The sequence below is a fragment of the Pectinophora gossypiella genome, chromosome 15 (genome assembly GCF_024362695.1).
Source record: "Pectinophora gossypiella chromosome 15, ilPecGoss1.1, whole genome shotgun sequence".
In the NCBI taxonomy this organism is placed as follows: Eukaryota; Metazoa; Arthropoda; class Insecta; order Lepidoptera; family Gelechiidae; genus Pectinophora; species Pectinophora gossypiella.
Window position 1 is genome coordinate 11,510,825 of NC_065418.1, and position 22,846 is coordinate 11,533,670.

General features: G+C 37.0%; 2 protein-coding genes and 1 long non-coding RNA gene across 4 annotated transcripts in view; 2 read left to right on the forward strand and 1 right to left on the reverse strand.

Moving 5' to 3' along the window:
* The window catches only part of LOC126373320 (connectin-like), a 63,232-nt gene that overhangs the window by 9,525 nt on the left and 30,861 nt on the right, over positions 1-22,846 (reverse strand). For both annotated transcript variants that reach the window (XM_050019438.1, XM_050019437.1), the window contains exon 2: positions 17,427-18,498. In XM_050019438.1, the coding sequence (XP_049875395.1) occupies positions 17,427-18,468 (1,042 nt within the window). In that variant the 5' untranslated portion in view covers positions 18,469-18,498. The remainder of the gene's footprint in view (positions 1-17,426; positions 18,499-22,846) is intronic.
* LOC126373410 (uncharacterized) lies at positions 1,862-14,904 on the forward strand. Its single transcript, XR_007567311.1, has 3 exons — positions 1,862-2,201; positions 13,922-14,073; positions 14,713-14,904. It is a non-coding gene; the product is annotated as an uncharacterized LOC126373410 (long non-coding RNA).
* LOC126373305 (uncharacterized) lies at positions 4,292-11,924 on the forward strand. The gene is made up of 2 exons (XM_050019410.1): positions 4,292-4,742; positions 10,030-11,924. Exons 1-2 carry the CDS (start codon positions 4,723-4,725, stop codon positions 11,765-11,767), a joined length of 1,758 nt encoding a protein of 585 aa, XP_049875367.1. The 5' UTR covers positions 4,292-4,722; the 3' UTR covers positions 11,768-11,924.

Here is a 22,846-nt window from a genome sequence, read left to right on the forward strand (position 1 = left end):
ATAATTGTATACCCGAGTAATGAGAAAATAAGTGATTATCACGTTAAAGCTGTATAATGCCATCCTATGTTGTTTTGGTGAATATAGCCTGGAGAATCCCTCATTAGTCTACGAAGACCATAAGCGTAGTATTTACAACATTACTTGTTTTATACAAGTTTCACAAACAAGTAAACTTGTTTATACGTCTAATGACGAAAACACCTCATACAATCCCCGAACCGGACAATATACATTTTTGAAGCGCCTCTTTACGTAATGTAAGTAGAGTATTACTCGTAGTTTCATTTTTCATGATCATCATCATGAGCCCATTAACGTCCCCACTGCTGGGGCACGGGCCTTCCCTATGGTTGGATAGGGAGATCGGGCCTTAAACCATCACGCGGGCCCAGTGCGGATTGATGGTTATTAACGACTGCTAATGCAGCCGGGACCAACGGCTTTACGTGCCTTCCGAAGCGCGGAGGAGCTCGAGATGATTTTTTTTTTATGATCCTATGACCGGCCTTTGCGAAAGTTGCTTAACTTCAACAATCGCAGATCAAGCGCGTTAACCGCTGCGCCATGGAGCTCCTCAATTTTAATTTTTAACAAGAGCTATTATTGAGCCGTGGTAGCCCAGTTGGTAGAACGCTTGCCTCTCACTTTGAGGTCGCAGGTTCGAATCCAGTACAGGCCTAAACCAATGCTTGTCGAATTTGTTTTCGAATTCATGTTTGGATCATAAATGATTATCACGTGCTCAGAGGAAGCCCACGTTCCCGAGAAATACATTTTCGGAGGTGTGTGACCTAACCTGTATTGAGCTGGTTTTCCCTTCGCGGGTTGGAAGGTCAGACAGGCAGTCGCTTCTGCAAAAAACCGGTCCTGTCAAATTTTCAGGTTAGGTAAGCGGATCCCGTGAACGGGACAATGCTAGAGATAGAGATAATTATGAGCGATTATTACAAACAGGGTTTGAGGTGATTTGATTTCTAATACAAAAATGTATCCTAGTGCTGAAAGCAGATCGAAATTCTGGCGAATTCTTAGGTCGTTCCCACCTAAAGGACATCAATATGTCCTTCATTAATACAAAGTGGTGTTTTTTGGTTAATGACCACATTAAGTTAGTTGGAAAAGATTCGCGATAATGTTATTATTACCTATCGGAATATTCAACAAATAAAGTGTGCCTATCTAATTTTGCTTCGTGCCAAAAATCCGCTTCATAAGTCAAAAGTTTTTGCGGAATTTGATTTAATTCGATTGAGATTGTTATCACCTTTCATCATTTCATTAATCAATAAGACTTGGCAGCACTTTTGGGCATAGTTCCCATTGCCTTATTCTTCGGAGAAAACAAAAAAAGAACAAAATTCTTGCGCATCTTATGCGCTGTCATAATTTTCTAATTTATAGAATATCTACACTTGACTTTGATTTGCCAATACAAGTAAAACTTAAAGTTCAGTTGTAGAGGACAAAAGAACATACCATTTACGTCACCTAGTTTTAATTCACACACGCACACACACATACACACACACGCACACACGCACGCACACACACACATACACATACAAGCATTTATAAATTTGATATTTTCTTTTTAAGAAATATTTTATGATTTAGTCTAACAATTTAAAAAAAAAAACTTAACTTAATTTTTCTTAATTTTTTTTATATTTTGTTATTTTTTCTTGACCATGACTTTTTGGGGGTGGAGGCCTGGAGTCTGTAACGCACCCCCCCTTACATAACTATATAAATAAATAAACCCCACTCACTCAATCCAATGACTAAACGACCAGGATTCGACCCTGGGTTATAGTCAAACTAAGTGATTAAAATGGCCAATATTATTGTTGTGATCGTCTAGTATAAAGGTAGGACCTTATGTTGTGTTTTGTAGTAACTCAAATTCTTTTATATGAAGGTAGCTGAGTCAGATATGAATGCATGTTATTGAGGGCATGTAAATAAAGAATAATACTAACTTAATATACTACATATATACTTAATAACAATACAAATAGGTTATAATTATGTCACTATGGTATATGAGAAAGTCAAGTAAATATCTAAGTAATAGGGCAATGGGATGTGAGATATTATAAGTATTTATAGTTTAAAAACAGTCAAATCAACGCCAAGCAAACCTAAACTTAATGACACTGATTAAAGCTTATAATTAAACAAGAGAGACTTACAAGAAGGTAAGAAATTAGTTAGTTATTTAAAATATGATTAGGAATTAAGTTTTATTATTGTAAAAGATCTAGGAACACAGGAAAAGGATTTGAATCCCATAACAACAATGTAATAGTATAGGGTGCCGTTTCGAGCCCCGACCACGCTCACCGGCGAATGAGGCCCTACCCTGATTTAGGCCCCTCTCCGAAAGAAACATATAGGTTTTTTATGGAATGATAAGCACATAAAATATGTGACATATCAGGAGCATTAGGTAAATAGTTGGTAGGTAAAGGGAAGAGCTTCCCAACACCAATTTCACATATGTAATAAAATTATTTAAGTTAGACAGATTTACATCCAATCTAACAACACAACTCATTGTGATGCATAGTTAGCACCATAGCCATGGCGCAAAAAGGTAAGTATGTGAGCGACTTAGCAACCGGAAGCCAATATGCAGCTACTCATCACTGTCCTCCCCCCAATACACCACAGTGCAAGAGGATCAACAGAAGCAGTGACTACCGAACTGGATTGACCCCAAATATACTAAGCAAAAGGTCCCTAACAAAACGAATGAGCGACTTAGCAACCGAAGGCAATACGCAGCTACTCATCACTGTCCTCCCCCCAATACACCACAGTGCAAGAGGATCAACAGAAGCAGAGACTACCGAACTGGATTGACCCCGAGTATACTAAGCAAAAATGTCCCTAACGTCCCTACTATGGCTTCAGCGGCATTGCAATAACACCAGCCATAGGAATAAGTATGATTGTGAGATGGATGGTCATGAATATGACACCAACCATGAATCACAAGAATATATGCAGTCAAACTGGATGTAATTGTTATGCATAAATGCATTATTGCAATAATATTGCATGTTAGTAAGCAAACAAGTTGCATAGTGAAATCAGGCCAGGTAAACCCCTGGACAAGGTATAGGTTGTAAAGTTAGGTATGTCACTAACTAGCAGTAGTGACATTAAGGTATTATCAGGTAGATGAATAGTAAAATAACACAAATAAATTGTGTTGAATTGGTTTGTATATCAGTGTAATCAAGCCAGGCAGGCCCGGACAATACAGTAAGTATATAGAAGTCATGTTAAGTCACATAGGTGAAATAACAACACAGATTCAGAGTATATAAGTTTATTCAAAAGCCATTATCAATACCATTACCTTCCTCTCATGGTATCCAGACTTTTATAATTTAATTCAAATTAGTAATTAATTGTATTATTTACATGGCTTAATAAGCCACAATAAACTGATAGGTCCAGAGAGGGTCATAATAAATTTACATTATAACACAAGAGGACAAAGTTGACCCATACCATACAATACTACTACTGATTATATGGCATCGGCTAGAGTCTTCATACTCGAAAGCATCGCCACGCACAACCGCTCATCAGGAGGAGGCAATCCAACCTGACTATCCAAGTCGCAGCGCTGGCTCGATACTGATTATCTAGCTTCATCTCATATTGGCGGATGGTCATCCTGTCCCAATATCAGAAAGAAGGTCATGGATAATAATATCTCACCGCCCCACTCCTGTAGATAGCTGTATCTCCCAAAGCACCACTATAGAACAATCCAGAACCATGTTACAGTGGTAACAACAACTGTTCCTACAATTATTCTACATTGACACAGTGAGGTAGCAGGCCGTAAACCATAAAGGTTCACCCTGTGTAACTTCAAATTGGTTTTCGAATAGAATCCTCAGGGGAATTCTAACTACAATAAAACACAGCAAGATTACAATCCAACCTGGACCAACAGTCTAGGTTCACAATATAAGGTAAAAATCTAAATCCATGAGGTTACCTCTAAAACAAGGATACCTCATTCTGCATACTGTTCTCCCCATCTCCAAGCAATAATTATATTACCTCGAAATGTGGATCCCAACACACAGAACTACAAGCAGAACATTTTTGTTCAGTCTATGCGGCAATATGTACAATTTTCATTGTAAACATTGACACACAGCCCAAACATAACCAATAAGAAAAATAAAGTCCAGTCAGAATATATCGCAGGCAGTCATTCCCTACGCGTCAGTAAAGTGTCAGTCAAAAGTTAAATAGTTATGTCAGCCCAGCCCTTAAGGACTGTAGGCACTATAGCCGTGAATGCTTGATCAGCACATCAAGGGTGGCATAATTCCTGGAACCTCTGCATAGATAAGCACTTAGCGTAAGACTAGTTTAAGCACAATTGACATTCGTGTCGCGCATCCAACTTTGTACGCACGTCTCACATAGTTAATAAAAGTAAATTAGTGAAGTACAATCTAATTTTTGTCTTTTTAAAAAACTAATCCCCTGCTCCCTAAACTTGACTGGCGCAGCCGGTAGGATTCGCTGTTCTACCCGTGCTACTCGCGCTATTTCGCGTAAAAATTGGACTAAAATCGTCTGGTGCTGTGAAAAAAAGGTGCGGGAGCGACGGACTAAGCGAATCTTACGAACAAATAAATTTGTCAACTACGGGACTATACTGTGAAGTGGATATATTCAGAGATGGGTGTCGTTCGGGCATGGTGAGTAAAACTTTTCGCCTTCCTTACTATCCCTACTACGTGTACTTGAGATCGAACCTTTCTCATTTCAAACGTGATCTGAATTAGTTAATTTAGTTAAGTTTACCTGTATTAAGATTGAAAATTGTAATACTTACTTGTAACATTGAGATTGATATTCATCATTTTTAAATAAAAATCTATTAAGTAATATAATATTTTAGTGATCGAAGTAAATCTAGCAATTTTCCGACATGGCGGAGGTCAATTTAAGGATCATTCCTAGTGAATTTATTAAAATAATTCCTATGTTTAATGGCGATGGACGGCACATAAACTTATTTTTAAGGAAATGTGAATACATTATTGAAAGGTTTCGAGGTGATCAAGCTCAAAATGAGTATGTTATGCAAGTAATCACGAGCAGGCTTACTGATAATGCAGCTGCGTTGATTAGCGAGCGTTCGGATGTAGAGACGTGGGCGGAATTCAAGGAATTACTGCAGATACACTTTGGGGATCCGCGCAGTGAAGAGTGCATTGCCATGACTTTAGAATCGCTAAAGATAAAAACAGGTGAAACTTACTTAGAATTTTGTAACCGTGTGAAATCGATAAGGGCCAACCTTATTGCTAAGGTTAACTTGTTGGATGATGTTCAAATGAGGAGTAGTAAAATTACTATTTATAATAAATTGGCGCTTAACGTCTTCTTGTTTAACTTGCCGGAAAATATGGTCAGGATTGTACGACTCCACGGACCCAATACGCTGGAGGACGCCCTCAGCGTGGTACTCGAGGAAGTGAATTTTCACGAACAATATCAGGCTAAAAATAAAACTAACACATCTGCGATTGCTAAGCCTCAAGCGCCCCTCGTACCTACCCCGCAACAATCCACCTCATTTGTCTCAACACCTCAGTTCAAATTTGGCAATAATTTACCTGTTCAGAACCAGGGTTTTGGTTCACGAACCTTTATGCCCAATCAAAACACAAATACTCAAAATCAATTTAAATTCGGCATCCCTCAATTTAAATTTGGCATTCCCCAGTCTAGATTTCCAATACCGCATCAATTCCAAAATCGTCCAGTACAGACTACACAGTTTGGATACAGGCCGCAGTTCAACCCGCAAGCAGGTCGCCCTGCACCCTATGGCTATAGACCAGTAGGCTTACAACAGTTACCCCCTATGCGACCTCAACAATTCGGTCAACAACAAGGTTATAGACCTCCACAACAAGTTGCTCAACCGTCATTCCCCTCGGATGTTACCATGCGCACCGCACCCCCTTTGAAACATAGCTTCCATGTAAATGAAACCGAACTTTATGAAACCGATTACCCGTATTATATGGAAGACCCTTACGTACCTGAGTATAACTCATACAATGAAGACTCTTCATATTATTATAATTCGTGTTCATTTGATACAGACGAACAATGCACGCCCACGCTCGCCTTAGAGGAAGCGAGTGCAGATAAGACAGAATGCGCTATGAGTGCATACGACTCCAACCAAGATGATAACAAGCAGACGCGAAATTTTCACGTACACGCCTCGATAGGCGCGAGGAAAAAATAGAGTTAAATTGTGATATAAAATTGAAGTTGCCATACATTTACTTACCCGAGATCGATTCAAAATTTATGATAGACACCGGTAGTACACGTTCATTTATTAGCCCACAAAAGGCTTATCGGTACTTTCGGGATTACATTTCCCAAGAACCGTTTGAAGTCATAAGCACCCACGCTAGTTCACACCATGATCAAGTAATCGAAGTCCCATTAATGACTACGTTCAAAAGTCCAGCGATACATAAATTCTATTTATATGAGGTCGATCCTCGTTATGATGGACTACTTGGAAACGATCTCTTAAAATCAATGGACGCTATCATAAATCTCAAGGATGGTGTGCTGAAGACCAAGTTTACTGATATACCTATTATTCATCATTGTGATAATTATGTATTAACAATACCCCCGCGAGCGGAAATTAGAGTGAAAATTCCAACAAACATGTATTCAGGTGAGGCAATATTAAATTTTACACAATTTTGCAACGGCGTGCGAATGCCTGACGCTTTGGTAAGTTGTGTCAGGGGATACGCAACCACGGTGATACAAAACGCTTCAGAGGACCCAATGGATATAGTGGTCACTTCCCCTTTTGAGGTTACCGAATACGTTCCAAAGGTAAATAATGTAAATTTTCTTAAGGATAGAGATAATATAAATACCGATGAACTGTTAACACACAATTTGTCCAAATTGCGACTTGAACACATGAACCCGGAGGAACGGGCAAACATCGAGAAGCTGTGCCACGACTACAAGGACGTATTTTACTGTGAGCAGTTACCGCTCACATTCACGAATCAGATAAAACATTTCATACGAACCAAAAATGAAGATCCAGTTTACTCAAAACCATACAGACAACCACCGGCTGTGGCTGATGAAATTAGAAGACAGGTGGACAAACTGTTAGAAGATAACATCATACAGGAGTCTCATTCACCCTGGAACGCACCTGTACATTTAGTACCTAAGAAAATGGATGCTTCTGGTCAGGTAAAGTACAGAATGGTTGTGGACTACAGGCGGTTAAATGATTTGACAATAGACGATAAATACCCCTTACCCCATATCACCGACCTTTTCGATAAGCTAGGCAAAAGTAAATATTTCACAACTCTGGACCTTGCTAGCGGCTATCACCAGATAGAAGTAAACGATAGTGATAGACAGAAAACTGCATTCAGTACACAAACGGGTCATTATGAATTCCTTAGGATGCCTTTTGGCCTAAAGACGGCTCCAGCCACCTTCCAAAGGACTATGGACAATGTATTACGTGGATTACAGGGAATACATTGTCTTGTGTACCTGGATGATATAATTGTGTTTTCCACCAGTCTACAAGAACATCTTAAACAACTTCGAGCTGTATTTGACCGACTTAGACAGACAAATCTCAAGGTACAACTAGACAAATCGGAATTCCTAAGAAAAGAGGTTCAATATTTAGGCCACACGATCACTAGTGACGGTCTTATGCCTAATAACGATAAGATCGCTGCAGTTCTTAACTATCCATTACCCAGGACAACGACTGAGATCAAAAGTTTCTTGGGACTTATCGGTTACTACAGACGATTTATCAAGGACTTCGCGAAGATCACTCAACCTCTGACGGCATGCCTCAAGAAGCGTAACAAAATCGTTATTGATCAAAAATATATTGATGCTTTCGAAAGGTGTAAGGAACTGCTTACAAGCGCGCCAATATTACAATTCCCCGATTTCACAAAACCTTATATACTAACAACGGACGCATCCAATGTGGCCCTAGGAGCTGTACTTTCTCAAGGCCCCATTGGTCAAGATAGGCCAGTGGCATACGCCAGCAGAACCTTAAGTGACACCGAGTCACGTTATAGTACCATCGAGAAGGAACTTCTCGCTGTAATATGGGCAACCAAACATTTTAGGCCTTATCTCTACGGAAATAAATTCGATATTTATACCGACCATAAACCTTTAGAATGGTTAGACTCGCTAAAGGAACCGAACTCCAAATTAATGCGCTGGCGTCTTAAGTTGCAGGAATTTGACTACAATATTAAATACAAAAAGGGCAAACAGAACGCTAACGCCGACTCCCTCTCGCGTATAAAACTTAACGCTATAGACTCCGACAGTGAGACTAACGAAAACGATAATACATCTATGAAAGTAAACGTCGATAAGAAAGACGAGCTAGGAGAATTCATGAAGCAAATTGAAGCCAGGGTTTCTGAACTAGCAAAAAGACGTCAACGTGATAATTCTGATACAATAACAATCTCTGATTCTTCAGAAACCTTAACCGTATCAGAAAACTTGGAACACCGTGACTCGGAGCCCGAGTTCCCAATAATTTCAGACGGTAGCTCTACGGATACAATTCATTCGGGTTTGGAGTTGGAATCATTTGGCATCCCTATTCTCCACGAAGCAATTGACACAAAGCCTAACCAGATTCATATTTATCAATGGTTTAAAAACACCATACAAGTTAAAGACCTTTCTGGAAAAAAACAAAAGATAATAGAAGTGTTCTTGCCTAACGATGACGACATCATCAAACAATTCTTAAAAGAATATATAAAACCCAAAGTTAAATATTTTGTATATTTTGAAAATGAAACATTGAGGAAAGCCTTTTCGAAAATTATAATTGAACTGTTTAAACGCGGAACGGTAGAGTTTTATGAGTGTACTGAACGGATAGTGTATGTGGAAGATGAAAGAGAACAAAAAGCTATTATAAAAAAATATCACGAAGGTCTCACGTGTCATCGCGGCAACAAGGAGACTTCAACTAGAATTCGTAGAAATTATTATTGGGAGAACATGATTAATACGGTGGCTGCAGTTATAAACGGCTGCGAGGCCTGCCGCCGAATGAAATATGATAGAAAGCCGTTAAAACCAACTCTGCAACTTACGCAAACTCAGGACGCTCCGTTTCAGGAGGTGTTTATGGATATATTTTCAATAGATGGAAGTCACTACTTAACACTTGTTGATGCTTTTAGTAAACTCGCACAGGCGTTTGAAATCCCAAACCGTTCAACCCCAGAGGTCGTAAGAGCCCTCACGAAATATTTCTCATTTTACGGCGTACCTCGGAAACTTTCAAGTGATCCGGGCAGTGAGTTTAATAACGAACTCATGAGGGAACTTATGAATCTTCACAAAATTAAACTTCATATCTCCACCCCCAATAATCCCAATTCAACTGGTATAGTCGAACGCTTCCATTCGACTATAATAGAAATATATCGTTTGGCTCGTTATGAACAGAAGTGTACTGACGCGGCATCCATCATGGCTTATTCCATAATGGCCTACAATAATACCATTCATACAACAACAAATCTCACGCCTTTTGAGGTCGTTTTTGGCCACACTTGTTCGAGTCAAGTCTTCGATTGTGACTTTGAGAGGTCTTTCACTCAACAACTCATAAAGGACCATAATAAAAGAATGAAATATCTCTACGCGTACATATGTGAAAACGCTTTAGCAAAGAAGGAAAAGGCTAGACAGGTTAAGGGTGGTGAAGGTGAACCAAGCTTTGAAATAGGTGATGTAATTTTTGCTAAGGACGTCAATAAAAGAAAGGCAAAGGATAAGGATAGATATCACAAGGCAATAGTAATAGGCAAACCGGTTAGAAATGTCGTACCAATACGTATAGGCACAAGGGAAACTAAGGTACCCATTAAAAATATTAAACGTCCTCCGCAGGTGCTGGCTGGCCCTGACATGGACGATGTTGATACATGGCGTGCAGAATCTACAACTTCAGGACATAGATAAAAACCCGGGTATTTTACCCGTTAAACTGGGTCAGGCACATCGACAGGAGAGCACATGGACTATCGTAAAGGTGTTAGACCTAAGTGGCATCGAAGATGACTTCATTTTACATTCTAAAAAGTTTAAGGAATTCGATAAACTGATTGATAATAATAAACCTTATGAAAATGAGTTTTATAACGCTAAATTACAGGCTCAAAACTTGCACAACATAACTATACAAAAGTTTAAACAAATAATGCCATTTAGCAGAGTTAGGAGAGGCCTTCTGAATCCTCTCGGTTCTATGATCAAAGTAATTACCGGAAACCTGGATCACGATGATGCTTTACGATATGACAAATTGATCTCCCAAATGAAGGGAAATGAAATTAAAAGGGAACACCAAATGTCTATTATTCTAAAAATGGTGAATACTATAATTAACAATACTGAAACCCTACAAAATAATTCTTTCATAATAGATGAACGCCTCAAACGAGTAGAGAGGTTAGTTAAACACATAGCTACTAAGGAAAATAATTCAATCTATGCGGTATATGTATTAAACATGTATCATTTATTCATGAACACTTTTTATTCAATTTATCTCACGATAAGTGAAATTGAAACATCACTGGCACTAAGTAAGGTATCAGTACTTCATCAGTCTATATTAAACTCCGACGAACTCTTGAATGTTTTAGAATCTATAAGTACGGTCAATAAATTGGTGTACCCTATTAGTGTAGATAATTTAGTTAATATAGAAACTACTTTTAATGTTAAGGCGTATATTAAGAAAAATCAGATTACGTTTGTAATGGATGTTCCCCTAACTGATGGTTATATGTACAATTATTTCAAATTATATTCCATACCTATATTCAATTCAATCCGAAATCTCACATCAGTAATAATACCCAAATATCCTTACCTTTTGGCGAATGGTTTGAAATACCTACCCTTAGACAAGCACTGCGAGGAAATAGCTGCTGAACAGTTCCTGTGTGGGGAAGATGACATAGTTACTTACCCTGAGCCCACTTGTATCGAGCATTTGATGAAATTTGAAGATAACCTGACGCTCTGCAAGCTGCATGCCGTAGATATAGAAGATGTTAAAATTCAGCGTATCGGACCTAAGAATTGGATAATATTTAGCCGAACCAACCACATCATGACAGAGAAATGCCAGGCCGACGTCAATCGAATACAGCTACGAGGAACTTACCTTCTAACTACGGATGAAAGATGCGATCTCTACTTCGAAGACCTGAAGTTAGACCGGCGGCAATCTTCAATGGCTGACAACCGTCTTAGAATTACTCCAATAACTAGTTTACCAGACTTGCAGAAAATAAACGTTAGTACCGAAGTAAGTGTTAACATCAAGGGCGTTAATTTGGACAATCTCAAGCAACTCTCTAGTGATCTAAAAAGTGTTAGTGCAACCAGTGAAACAAATAGTGAAAGCGTAATCGTAGACACGAATAGTGTTAGTCTAGCAACTATTGTACTTTATATAATTATAGCGTTAAGTTGTGTAAGTTACATCCTATGGAAACTTAAGGTTTTTCGAAATCATCGTGACTCTAAATCGTCAGGTGATTTCGAACTTGAGGAGGGAGGAGTTATGTCAGCCCAGCCCTTAAGGACTGTAGGCACTATAGCCGTGAATGCTTGATCAGCACATCAAGGGTGGCATAATTCCTGGAACCTCTGCATAGATAAGCACTTAGCGTAAGACTAGTTTAAGCACAATTGACATTCGTGTCGCGCATCCAACTTTGTACGCACGTCTCACATAGTTAATAAAAGTAAATTAGTGAAGTACAATCTAATTTTTGTCTTTTTAAAAAACTAATCCCCTGCTCCCTAAACTTGACTAAATAGATAAACATACATAAACTACATAAAATAACATAAATAATAACAAAACACAAACAAAGGTAAACAATCACAAGCAGCACATGATCCCTACGTTCGCAAGCTTCCCTACACACTTTTGACACATCCTACTCCTATCGGGCCCTATCTTTAGCGTAAAATTGTACCTGTCGTCTGAGATCTGATGATCTCAGACCTGTTTCCAACGATGCCTGTAAGAAAAAGTAATTAGTACACCACACTTCCTATTTTAAACCTAACAAGGTCCCTACAGCGCACTCCGCGGACTTTTGTCGGACAAAACCCTAAATATTTCACGTAATCTACGCACGGAAGCTAATTCTAATCCCTATTCTAACGCGGTAGACGATCAGCTACACCACGGAAGGTTCGAATAGCTGATTAAAAAGCAAATTTACATAAATTGACAAAATAATAATCGCGCACTGTAATCCTGAGCTACGGAGCTCTCAAAAGTCGCGACAGCTGGTAATCCAGCAGAACGGATCCCTACCGACTTACAGAATAGCTAGTCCGACTTGAAAATCCTCAACCGGCAGCACCTCCTGCTGTTCTTGCTCCGAGCGAAGTTCCCCAAAAAATCGTCCAAAACCCCTTTTATACCCGTTATGCTCCGTCTCATCTATCAGGCAATCGCGATATTGCTACCACTAGCGCCTCAAAAACATCCAAATGACATTTACCCGACATTGACAATCGAGGTATTTATTGAAAATCTCATACTTCCTATTGACATAAAAATATTCATTTAATTTTATTTTTATTCTTAAGTAGACTATAATACTAATGATGTTATTTATTTAATCAAATTCTATTTAATTTATCAAATCAGAACTGCAGAATTTTAGATAAAAAATATATCCAATTTTGTAGAATTTCTAAAAAGCCAAACACTCGCTCGACCATTTGCCTGACGTTTCTCGCACACATCTGTAATTTACATAATCTACACAAACCAAGCTCCTCAACCTTATTGGCTGTTTCTCTGTGTACGCGAAAAGTGGCGTGACTTCTAGATTGTTCTATTTTAGGGTCTAAAACGCGTACAATACAACACCTTGTCAACAATCCAAAAACGGTTCCGTTTTTGGAGACAAAAACCATGAAAATACCTAAATTCCTCTATATCTCTTAAACTGTGACAATTAGGTAGCTGAAACTTTCAAAAACAATGCATCTCCATTGCCATCACAACTACAAATTCAAAGAAACACAATAAATCAAACATTTAAAAAGATCCCCCACTCTACAAACCCGATCCTCCAATGCATGTCTTGGCTTGTCATTAACAACGACAACATACTAGCAATATAAAATTCACGATCAATTCACGTTCATGTTTTTGTTCACTAAATGTTCTTTCAATTGTAGGCACGGAACCCCTCAAAATAATGCGATTCACACTTGGCATTATTTTAGTTTTACTTTTTTTTCCATGATTTTTTTAATTTTCGCGAATTACAGTTCTAAAAAATTAGAATAATATTTTAAACGATAGGTACGAACTTCGTTTGCTTTATAAATCAATTTCAACAAGAAATACTACGTAATATAGCTATTATTTTCAATTTTGTAAAATATACCAGCTCAAAACCCTTCATTCATATATTTTTACATCGACACCCTTTTGGTGCTTGCTACTCCCGCGAAAATTCAAACTATCCTAATGTCTATTTTTGTATTTTAAATAATTTTATTCCATAAATTCGTACATATTCTTTCAAAATAACATCCCTATCTCGAATCCTAATTAACAAACTCTAAAATTTCGTATACCTTTTTATAATCTATGTATTCCTGTGACGTAAACTGAACATATCCTTCATTCGTTCTCACAGTTAAACAAAACAGTTGAATCAAGTAGTGTGGTTTGTATTGTTTGGACAATTAGTGTACTTTTTGTGTTAAATATAATTATTAAACCTTTCAGATTGTGTTTAATATGACTACAGAATAGTGGGAATCATAATGGAAGGAAGACAAAATAAGATGCAACGTACGGGTTTTAGCTACAATAATTAGTAAGATTGAAGACTTCTTGACGATGTTTATAATGTATCCTATAAAATATTCACTCGCCAGGTAAGAAATTAATAAATACCTTTTGTATTCGTTAAGTATTTTATAGAGAAATTCGTAGTGCAAAAAGTCACTGTTTCAACCATTTATTCCAATTTTTGTTACGATAATTTCAACTATCAAACAGCAATCAAGCCAAATTTTATTACTTAACTCCATGTGTGGGGAGATAGTTCTTATCAGGACTACAAGAATTATTTGAATCTGTTTAGGATTTAATGAGATATTAACAGATGAAATTTTTCAAATATTCCTTAGATTCCTACATATGCTCAGTCACTAACAACATTGTTTTATTGATGAGTAATGTATTAATTAGTAAATTACATACCAACCAGACATGAAATCAACCAATAGTTTCTGGACTGATAAATAAAATATAAAGTTATTAGCAAAACGGTTTCGGTTAAAACTGGCTTTCATGATGAGATTTGATCTCCCTTCATATTGTTTTGAGAATAAGAATGAATCCTACTCCTATTGTAGTTACGTGTCTTTATTCGTTTATTAGAGTCCTGTGAGTCATAAATAATACCTGTAGAAACAATAAGTAAATGCAAGTCATCGTCTTAGTAGGTACTAGACAGTGATTATGCTCTTACATAAAATTTACCCCTAATTTCAGTTATGAATTACTTTCAGAATCGTCCAAAGATCCAGTAGAGACAGATATCTACTCCAAACCTGGAATCTGTTACAGAATATTAAAGAAAATTATGGGAAAACAAATGTGAATGACGGACAGATTTAGCAAGATGAAAGATTTAAGCCTACAAGCACGCTACTGTTTCTCACATCAAAGGTACATTGTTAATTATGAACATCAATAGTAAATAAAGCAGTTTTGGAGAAAAATAGTATGTTTCATTAATAATACCCTGGTTGATTATTTTTATTGATATCGTACAGCTCCATCTATTGGCAAGCTATGGTACTACAATGACTTCTAGCTATCAAGCTGCCTAGAAATGAATATCTGCTTTTCACATATGACAGACCTTTTCCCACTCCATCTATGTACGAGTAGATGCACTTATCCAAATCTATTCCCTAACAGATGGCGTTGAATTTATAAGTTAATAAAAATAGTTGGCTTATAGAAAACATTAGATTCAAATTAAGAAATAAGTATTTTCATAATGGTATACATAAACATAAACAGCATACATATGTCCCACTGCTGGGCACAGACATACATAATGGTATAATCACTAGAATATCATTATCACTTCCATATTGGTTTGTAGATACATACATACATACACAAACCCACGCCTACCCCCCACCGAGGCAAGCAGAGACCACTGAATTCCATTTGTTTGTAGGTCTATGAAATTATGAAACCTAAAGGTGAAACAAAGCCTACATGTTTCTCAAAGTTACAATTATGGTTTTTTTTTCCTGTCTGAAGTCTAAAAATAAAAGAATATTATAATAATAAAAATATAAATTGAAAAAGACGAAAATAATAAATAAATGTCGAAAAAAAGATTTCACCCCATAGCCAAACCTTTTAGTTACTGTTAAGTACTAAGTTTTAGACAAATATTTGAACACATTATTGATGTACATTAAAGTTTATTGAAAAGAACCTAGATGATTCCATCCGCGACGATTATTGTGGTGCGTTCTGTTACAAGTCCTAAAACACAGGGTATCCTAGTTTAGGCTCCAGCCTCTACAAATATTGTATTTTTGTATGTAATTATGTATCCATGTGTTTTATAATTTGTAGAGGAAATAAAGATTTTACTTACTTACTTACTTACTTACTTAATTAGTCCAAGTAATTAAATTAATGTATAAAGGGTTTATACTATTATTATTGGCCTCTTCTGTCTCAAATTATAGCCAATATAGTTGTTTTAATATTTGTTTAAAATGTCAACTTGAATGTTGTAAACGCCTGTAATGGTTATAACACACGGTCATTGCTCGTTGAATTTTATTCATGTTTGTATCTTTTTATGTATATATACCGATTAAATAATAAAAAAATAAAATAAAAAATAAATTATTGTACGCAAATACTACGAGAAATAAACACGTACAGTGCTGTACAAGTTTTTGAATTATAATCAATGCAGGCACAAAACTCCGTCCGAGTCAGACTTTTTCAAAGAGAGACTTTGTATTTTGGAATAATTAGCTATTAGCAACAGTACTATATTATCAACCACAATGTGTTTGATCAATACAATGCAAGTACGGTCCTAATGCAGCTAAGCATTTTTTATTTCCTCGACAGTCCCCTTTTAAGCACTTAAAGAATTAAAGATTTACTCGAAACAACGCGAATCCGCTGTCGTTGTAGCTTAATCCCGATAACATCCCTAAATACGTTAAAAGTACAGTATTATACATATATTACAAACTAGATGTTGCGTGGTTTTAGCCCGATAACATCCCTAAATATGTTAAAAGTACAGGATATATTATATCAGTATATATTACAAATAAATCGTGATAATTTTGTACAGTGTAATAATATTGGTCTTTCTATAACAAAATAACATTGTTCTTTCCAGAGACATAACTAAATGGATAACTGGAACAATTAAAATTCAACATGGTTTAGGTATCTTATATAAGATCATATATATTTCCCGTTAGGTTACGCAGATACTACGGAATTCCACTTACTACAATCCTGACACAGCACTTTCGCTTCGTCCACTCTATTTATTTATTCATTTATTTAAAACATCCTGGATCTAATCGCGTATAGGTAATATCTTATAGGACTTCATAATCAAAAGTAGCTCTAAAATATAGTCTGATTACTTGTTGCTTTATTAATGGGGTGTCATTAGCATAAATAACGGGAGTGACTGACTCTTTATAGTACGTATATATGTATATAACATGCACAAAATGGAATTTTGCAGACACATTAAAAAATATATAGCTCTATATGTAGGTACACTATACGTATTTGCAAATACTTATAGTATAAATATTTGCGGTTGCGAGTAATTTTGATTTGCGGCGCAGTGATTGAAACATTTACTTTTATAGTTGTTAAAAGTTATAAAAAGATTGATGGACTATAGCTAGGTATAGGTATCTTCTAGAAAGTCTACTATGCAGGTAAAAGGATCATTGTACAAAGTATTTCAGCTCGATATTGCCTTGCTGTGTAGTGTGTACTCGGAACAAATAAGAAACCGTGTAGGTAATATTAGTGTAGTGTGTTTTCGTCTATTCGTGTTTATAAGTGAAAATACCTGTTATTATTAAACCAAGATACTCTAAAGTAGAGCTGGCTCGTAATACAAAACAAAAATAAGAAGAAATAATTCAACGAAAACACTCGAAAATACATCGCCAAGATGGAAGCTTAATCCTCAACTCACCGTCAAGAGAGATTAGCGCGTAATTCAACTTCATATTCTCCACAATGTTATCCACGGTCTCTTGTCTCAAAGTCTCCAGCATATTATTCCTTAAATCCAAAACACTCAACTTCTGAATATCGGTGAACACGCCATCGTCTAATGTTCCCAACTTATTATCAGCCAAAGAAAGTTTCCTCAACTGCGTCAATCCACCGAACCCCCTTTCGGATATAAATTCTATTTCATTTCCATCCAGGTAAAGTTCCTGTAGACTCCAAAGTTCCGCGAACGCCAAGTCCCCTATCATCGTCAATTTGTTGTTTCTCATATCCAAATTAATCAGGTTAGACAGACCTTGGAAGTTCTCCCTGATTACGACAGTCAGTAAATTACTGTCAAGATCTAACTTGATGAGATTACTAAGGTGCTTAAAACAACCGTCGTGCAGCACACTTATAGTATTCTTGGAAAGGTGTAACTTTTGCAAATTCGGCAAGACGTAGAACACGTCGCGCTTCAACTCCGATATCTGATTTTCCACTAAGCTGACGTTTGACAGCATTATCAGGTGGGCGAACGCCATCTTCTCCAATTTCGCTATCTTGTTCTTCGGTAAAGAGATTTCCCTGAGAGTCGTCGAGTTAGTGAACGCGAACGAAGGTAAGCTGAAAATGTTCGCGTACTGAATATTGAGGTGTTGTAGTCGATCTAGTCTAACGATCACTTTAGATGGTATGTATGTCAAACCGCCGTCTGCCCGAACGTTGAAAGCTAGCCTTTCTATTTTAGGCTGCGAATAAAAATTGGACCAAAACGGATCGTCCTCGGCTATGCCGCCGTTGAACACCCAGCAATCGGCTTTCGTGGCCGTTTTTATCTTGATGCTCTCGCAGTAACAGTGTACTTTGGACACTCGGTCCTGTATATCGCAGATATTGATGTAGTGCGAATATGTTCCTTTGTCATTTTTCCATCTTCTTTTGTCGTTTTGTCGACTCTCAGTGACGTTTATCTCGACAGTCGCGAACGCAATCATTAGGATCAGATATTTAAGGTCCATGCTTCCTTTTCACATCGGGGCGATTTTTATCTGTAACAAAAGAAAGACCTTTAGTGAGAGGTGCCTTTGTTTTCTTTTTATCTTTCATTCCGTGCTCTCCATTAGCGGAGTCGCTGATTAGATTGTATTGAAGTCGGCGCTAAGGTGCCATTAAAGCGGCTTAATCGACGCTTCAGAGATTGTTTAAAAAGATGGAAATTTAAATTGTGTACTTTGCTTTCCGCGCAAAAGTTTTCCTTACAAGTTAAATTCTCGACGATTACACAGGCAAAGGTGAGACGAGAATGAGGTCGAGTCACGTTCTGAGGTCACGTTTGATTTGTTAACTTTTGAGGATTTCAGGGTGCCGAAATTGCGTAGGATTTATTAATATCTTTAGGTACCGTATAACCGTTGAGGCTTCTGTGATGTTGAAAGGTTACTTTGTGACAACAGCACTCTGATATTAAACCCCGTTACACAATCGACCTCAAAAGGTCATACTACATAAACAACATCTTCCTAGTAATAATCCTTACGAAACAGATGGCTAATGGTTAATAAAGACATTAATTAAACTCTATTGCTCACATAACAGGATGCTGGCGCGACAAAAGGATTAAAACCTACTTGGTATTCGTTAAGAGAATTAACGCATCAATTTGTGACAATTATCAATGATAATGCAAGACTCAATCAACATAATATATATATATATATATATATATATATATATACCTCAATGTACCTCTCACTACACATATACTATACTACACTACAGTGAGAGGTACATTCATCGTAAATGAACTAAGTACCAACGCCTCACCGAGCTTTCTGTTAGATCTATGTGAGATGGTGAGCCATTATAATTATCAAGTTAAGTGCCATTATAATTATCCTCGAAACGACAGGCAAAGGTGTATATATACATCCACTCTTTGCCAGCTATGTTTTCAAGCGAAGTATGTTATTTAAAATTTCATCATCATCATCAATTTAAGAGCCACGCTCTTGTCGGTGTAGCATTTTCCATTCCAGTCTATCAAAGGCCAATTCCTTGATTTCCCTATACCTAAGACACGACAAAAAAAAGAAAAAAAAATCACTTTAGAATAAATAAGGATGAATATCAAAATGTGCCAAGTTACCTCGTAGCTAGAACTATCCTTTTTCATGTCGGAACCCAATTTTTCACGAAAACATAATATGAAAGTTCGCCACCAAACTTGGCACATTTTGATATTCACCCATAAATAGCTCATTGGTACGAGTCCGGTATCGACACTCGAACTAGCGTTCCCTGTTTGAGAAGCAATCAATCAATCAAAACCACAGAAACACAGTGGCTTTCATTCTTGATCTATATTCTAAGGTAGCTAGAACAACCATGGTTTAACGATGCTAGTTAGCATAATCACTGTGTGTACTAAATTTTTGAAATAAATAAAAAAAAAAAAAGACAAAAAAAAATGTTAAGTTTTTACCTCCGTAAAGTTATATCTAAATATATAAAAGGAGAAACTAATTGACTGACATATCTTGAAATTTGGTAGGGACGTAGCTTAGGTACCGTAGAGGTGCACTAAGAAAGGAATTCCCGAAATTCCCACGGGAACGGGAATTAGTTGGAAAATCCTTCCACTCGGACGAAGTCGCGGGCAAAAGCTAGTATGTATTATTAAATGAAAGTACGCAAGAAATTAACATACCTACCTATTTACTAACACCAAGTTGTCAACAACTTCGTAGTAAGTGAACGATTAGGTGACTTGGGCACTTGGAACCTTTTACCAGCCATTATTATTTCATTTACTTAGTGTAAGAAAACATAAAAAATGACCTTATTTATTAATTATTCAAAACCTACTTCCATTCTAATAAGTACAGTCACGAATTCGGATACACCTTGTTTTCTGAAATAAAAAAGAAATTACGTTATTATTTTTTTTATTTATTACCCCTGTCAAAAGGCGGCGGGTACTTAAACAAACTGACAGCCATAAAAAAATTAAAAGTCACATTTTTAAATTTCAATTAGCAGGGTGGATGACCTCTGTTTGTCATGTGTGTAGTGGGTTTAGCGTGAATGTGGGGTGATGTTTGGAATTTCCGGTTCTATTAACTCATTAAATAGATAATTATGTTTTATTATGCTTCTGTAGTGTAACATAGTTTAAAGCTTTTTGTTTTTATTTTACTTGTTTTAGCGTTAGGCTCACGATCTGGAGGTCCAGGTTCGATTCCCGATGGGGACATTGTCGAAATCACTTTGTGAGACTGTCCTTTGTTTGGTAAGGACTTTTCAGCCTTAAATCACCTGATTGTCCGAAAAAGTAAGATGATTCCGTGCTTCGGAGGGCACGTTAAGCCGTTGGTCCCGGCTATTAGCCGTAAAAAACACCTCCACCAACCCGCAGTGGAGCAGCGTGGTGGAGTATGCTCCATACCCCCTCCGGTTGATTGAGGGGAGGCCTGTGCCCAGCAGTGGGACGTATATAGGCAGTTTATTATTATTATTTATTTAGTTACCTATTTTTAAATGTTAAGCGTGAAACGTTACTGATAAAGTCTAACGCTTTTTGAACAATATTAAGTACCCTTTTTTAATTCGTTCAGAATAATAACAATTTATTACCAAAAATAAACAGTATATTTGAAGAAAGAAAGAAGCAAGTGTTTTTGTAATTAAAGGATGCCATAGTAACAACAAAGCTGGTGATACTACTTCCTTACTTAAGCAAATTGAAATAACAAGAAAGACGTAATTTTAAATAAAAGGTTCTTTATTAGCCAACCACAGAGGCTTTTCTATGTAAAAGACATTATCTGAGTGATTACCCCAAAATCCGCGAGACTAGGAGCGCAAAGCCGAACTATTTTAATTATTAAAATTAATCAGTCACTTGGCGTAGTGTACCGTTTCAGAGTTTACCCACAACACACAGATCCCCAGAGGTTTATGAGTAAGTAGCTCCACACAAAACCGTGGGGCGACAAATTTATGTGCCCTCGGATAATTAACACGGGACATTGTGTTTTACACCGATCTGTGGTTACTACATGTGACTTGCATACACTCGCTATTAAATTATTATCATTCGTACTTACATGCATGATATATGCACGCTTATATAACAAAACGGCCTCCGTGGTCCAGTGGTTGAGCGTTGGGCTCACAATCCAGAGATCCCGGGTTCGAATCCCCGTGGGGACATATCACAAAAATCACTTTGTGATCCCTGTGATTATTACAGGTTGATTACCTGATTATCCGAAAGTAAGATGATCAGTGCTCAGGAAGGCACGTTAAGCTGTTGGTCCCGGTTAATACTTACTGGTGTAAGTTAGTAGTCGGTACATGAGCCACGTTCACGTTAGGGGCCTTTGGAGGCTCAATAGTAACCCTGACAACAGGGTTGATGGGGTTGGTAAACTACCTCACAACCCACACGATAGAAGAAATGCAAAAGTATCTCTGTCTCTATGTCTGTCTGTTATTTTTTAATTTTTTAACCGCTTATTACATACTTATTGAGGTAGTGGCCCTCTGAAACACGGATCATCTAACTTCGGACAATCGGGTCTGGGTTAATGTAACTTAAATGGGGTTAGACAACCAGCCGTCAATGTCTAATGCAAAACTGATCACAAAACACTGTATATCTGTCAATAATGTACCTCTACAAATAGGACTTCGTGTCAAAAGTTGCAACAAATTATCTTATAACTACTTGAAATTATCTTATAACTACTTATAACTACCCAGCACACTAAGAAACACAGACGTTTGCTTATATTCTTCTATGAAGTACATAACGGTAAGATCCATAACAATTAACAAAGCAATTCGATATGTAAGAGAAAAAAGTTGCGCTAATTTTGCAACAATTTCGAGATTTCGTCCTAATTACCTTTATTTCTCTATTTTTAAATGTTGTTTATTTTTGCAATAAGTAATTGAGTACCTATTTATTTGACCTACGCGTGATCTAAAGTTAGCCTGTTTACCCAAATTATCGTTGCCAAATGCCGTTTATAATAAATAAAATAATATAATATAATCTGTAGTCATCACTAGGATAAGGCATCCTACGAGTGTGTGGCTAATAAACTTAATGAAAACACTTCAAAAATATTGAGGATCACTAACCCCCGTCATATCATAAGAAGCTAAAGTATACAAACTTAATTAAAGTAATGAAAAATTAACAATATGTTATTCAACTTCAACTTTTTGATTGTATGGCAACCGGTCAATAAATTATTATTTGGTATGTTATTTGTATCTATCTTATTGGGCCTGAATACTCTTAGGGACCACCCACAGATTGGACACATTACCCTCACAAAATGTCAATATTAAAATAATACAAACTAAGCAAAGGCAACGTCATTCAGC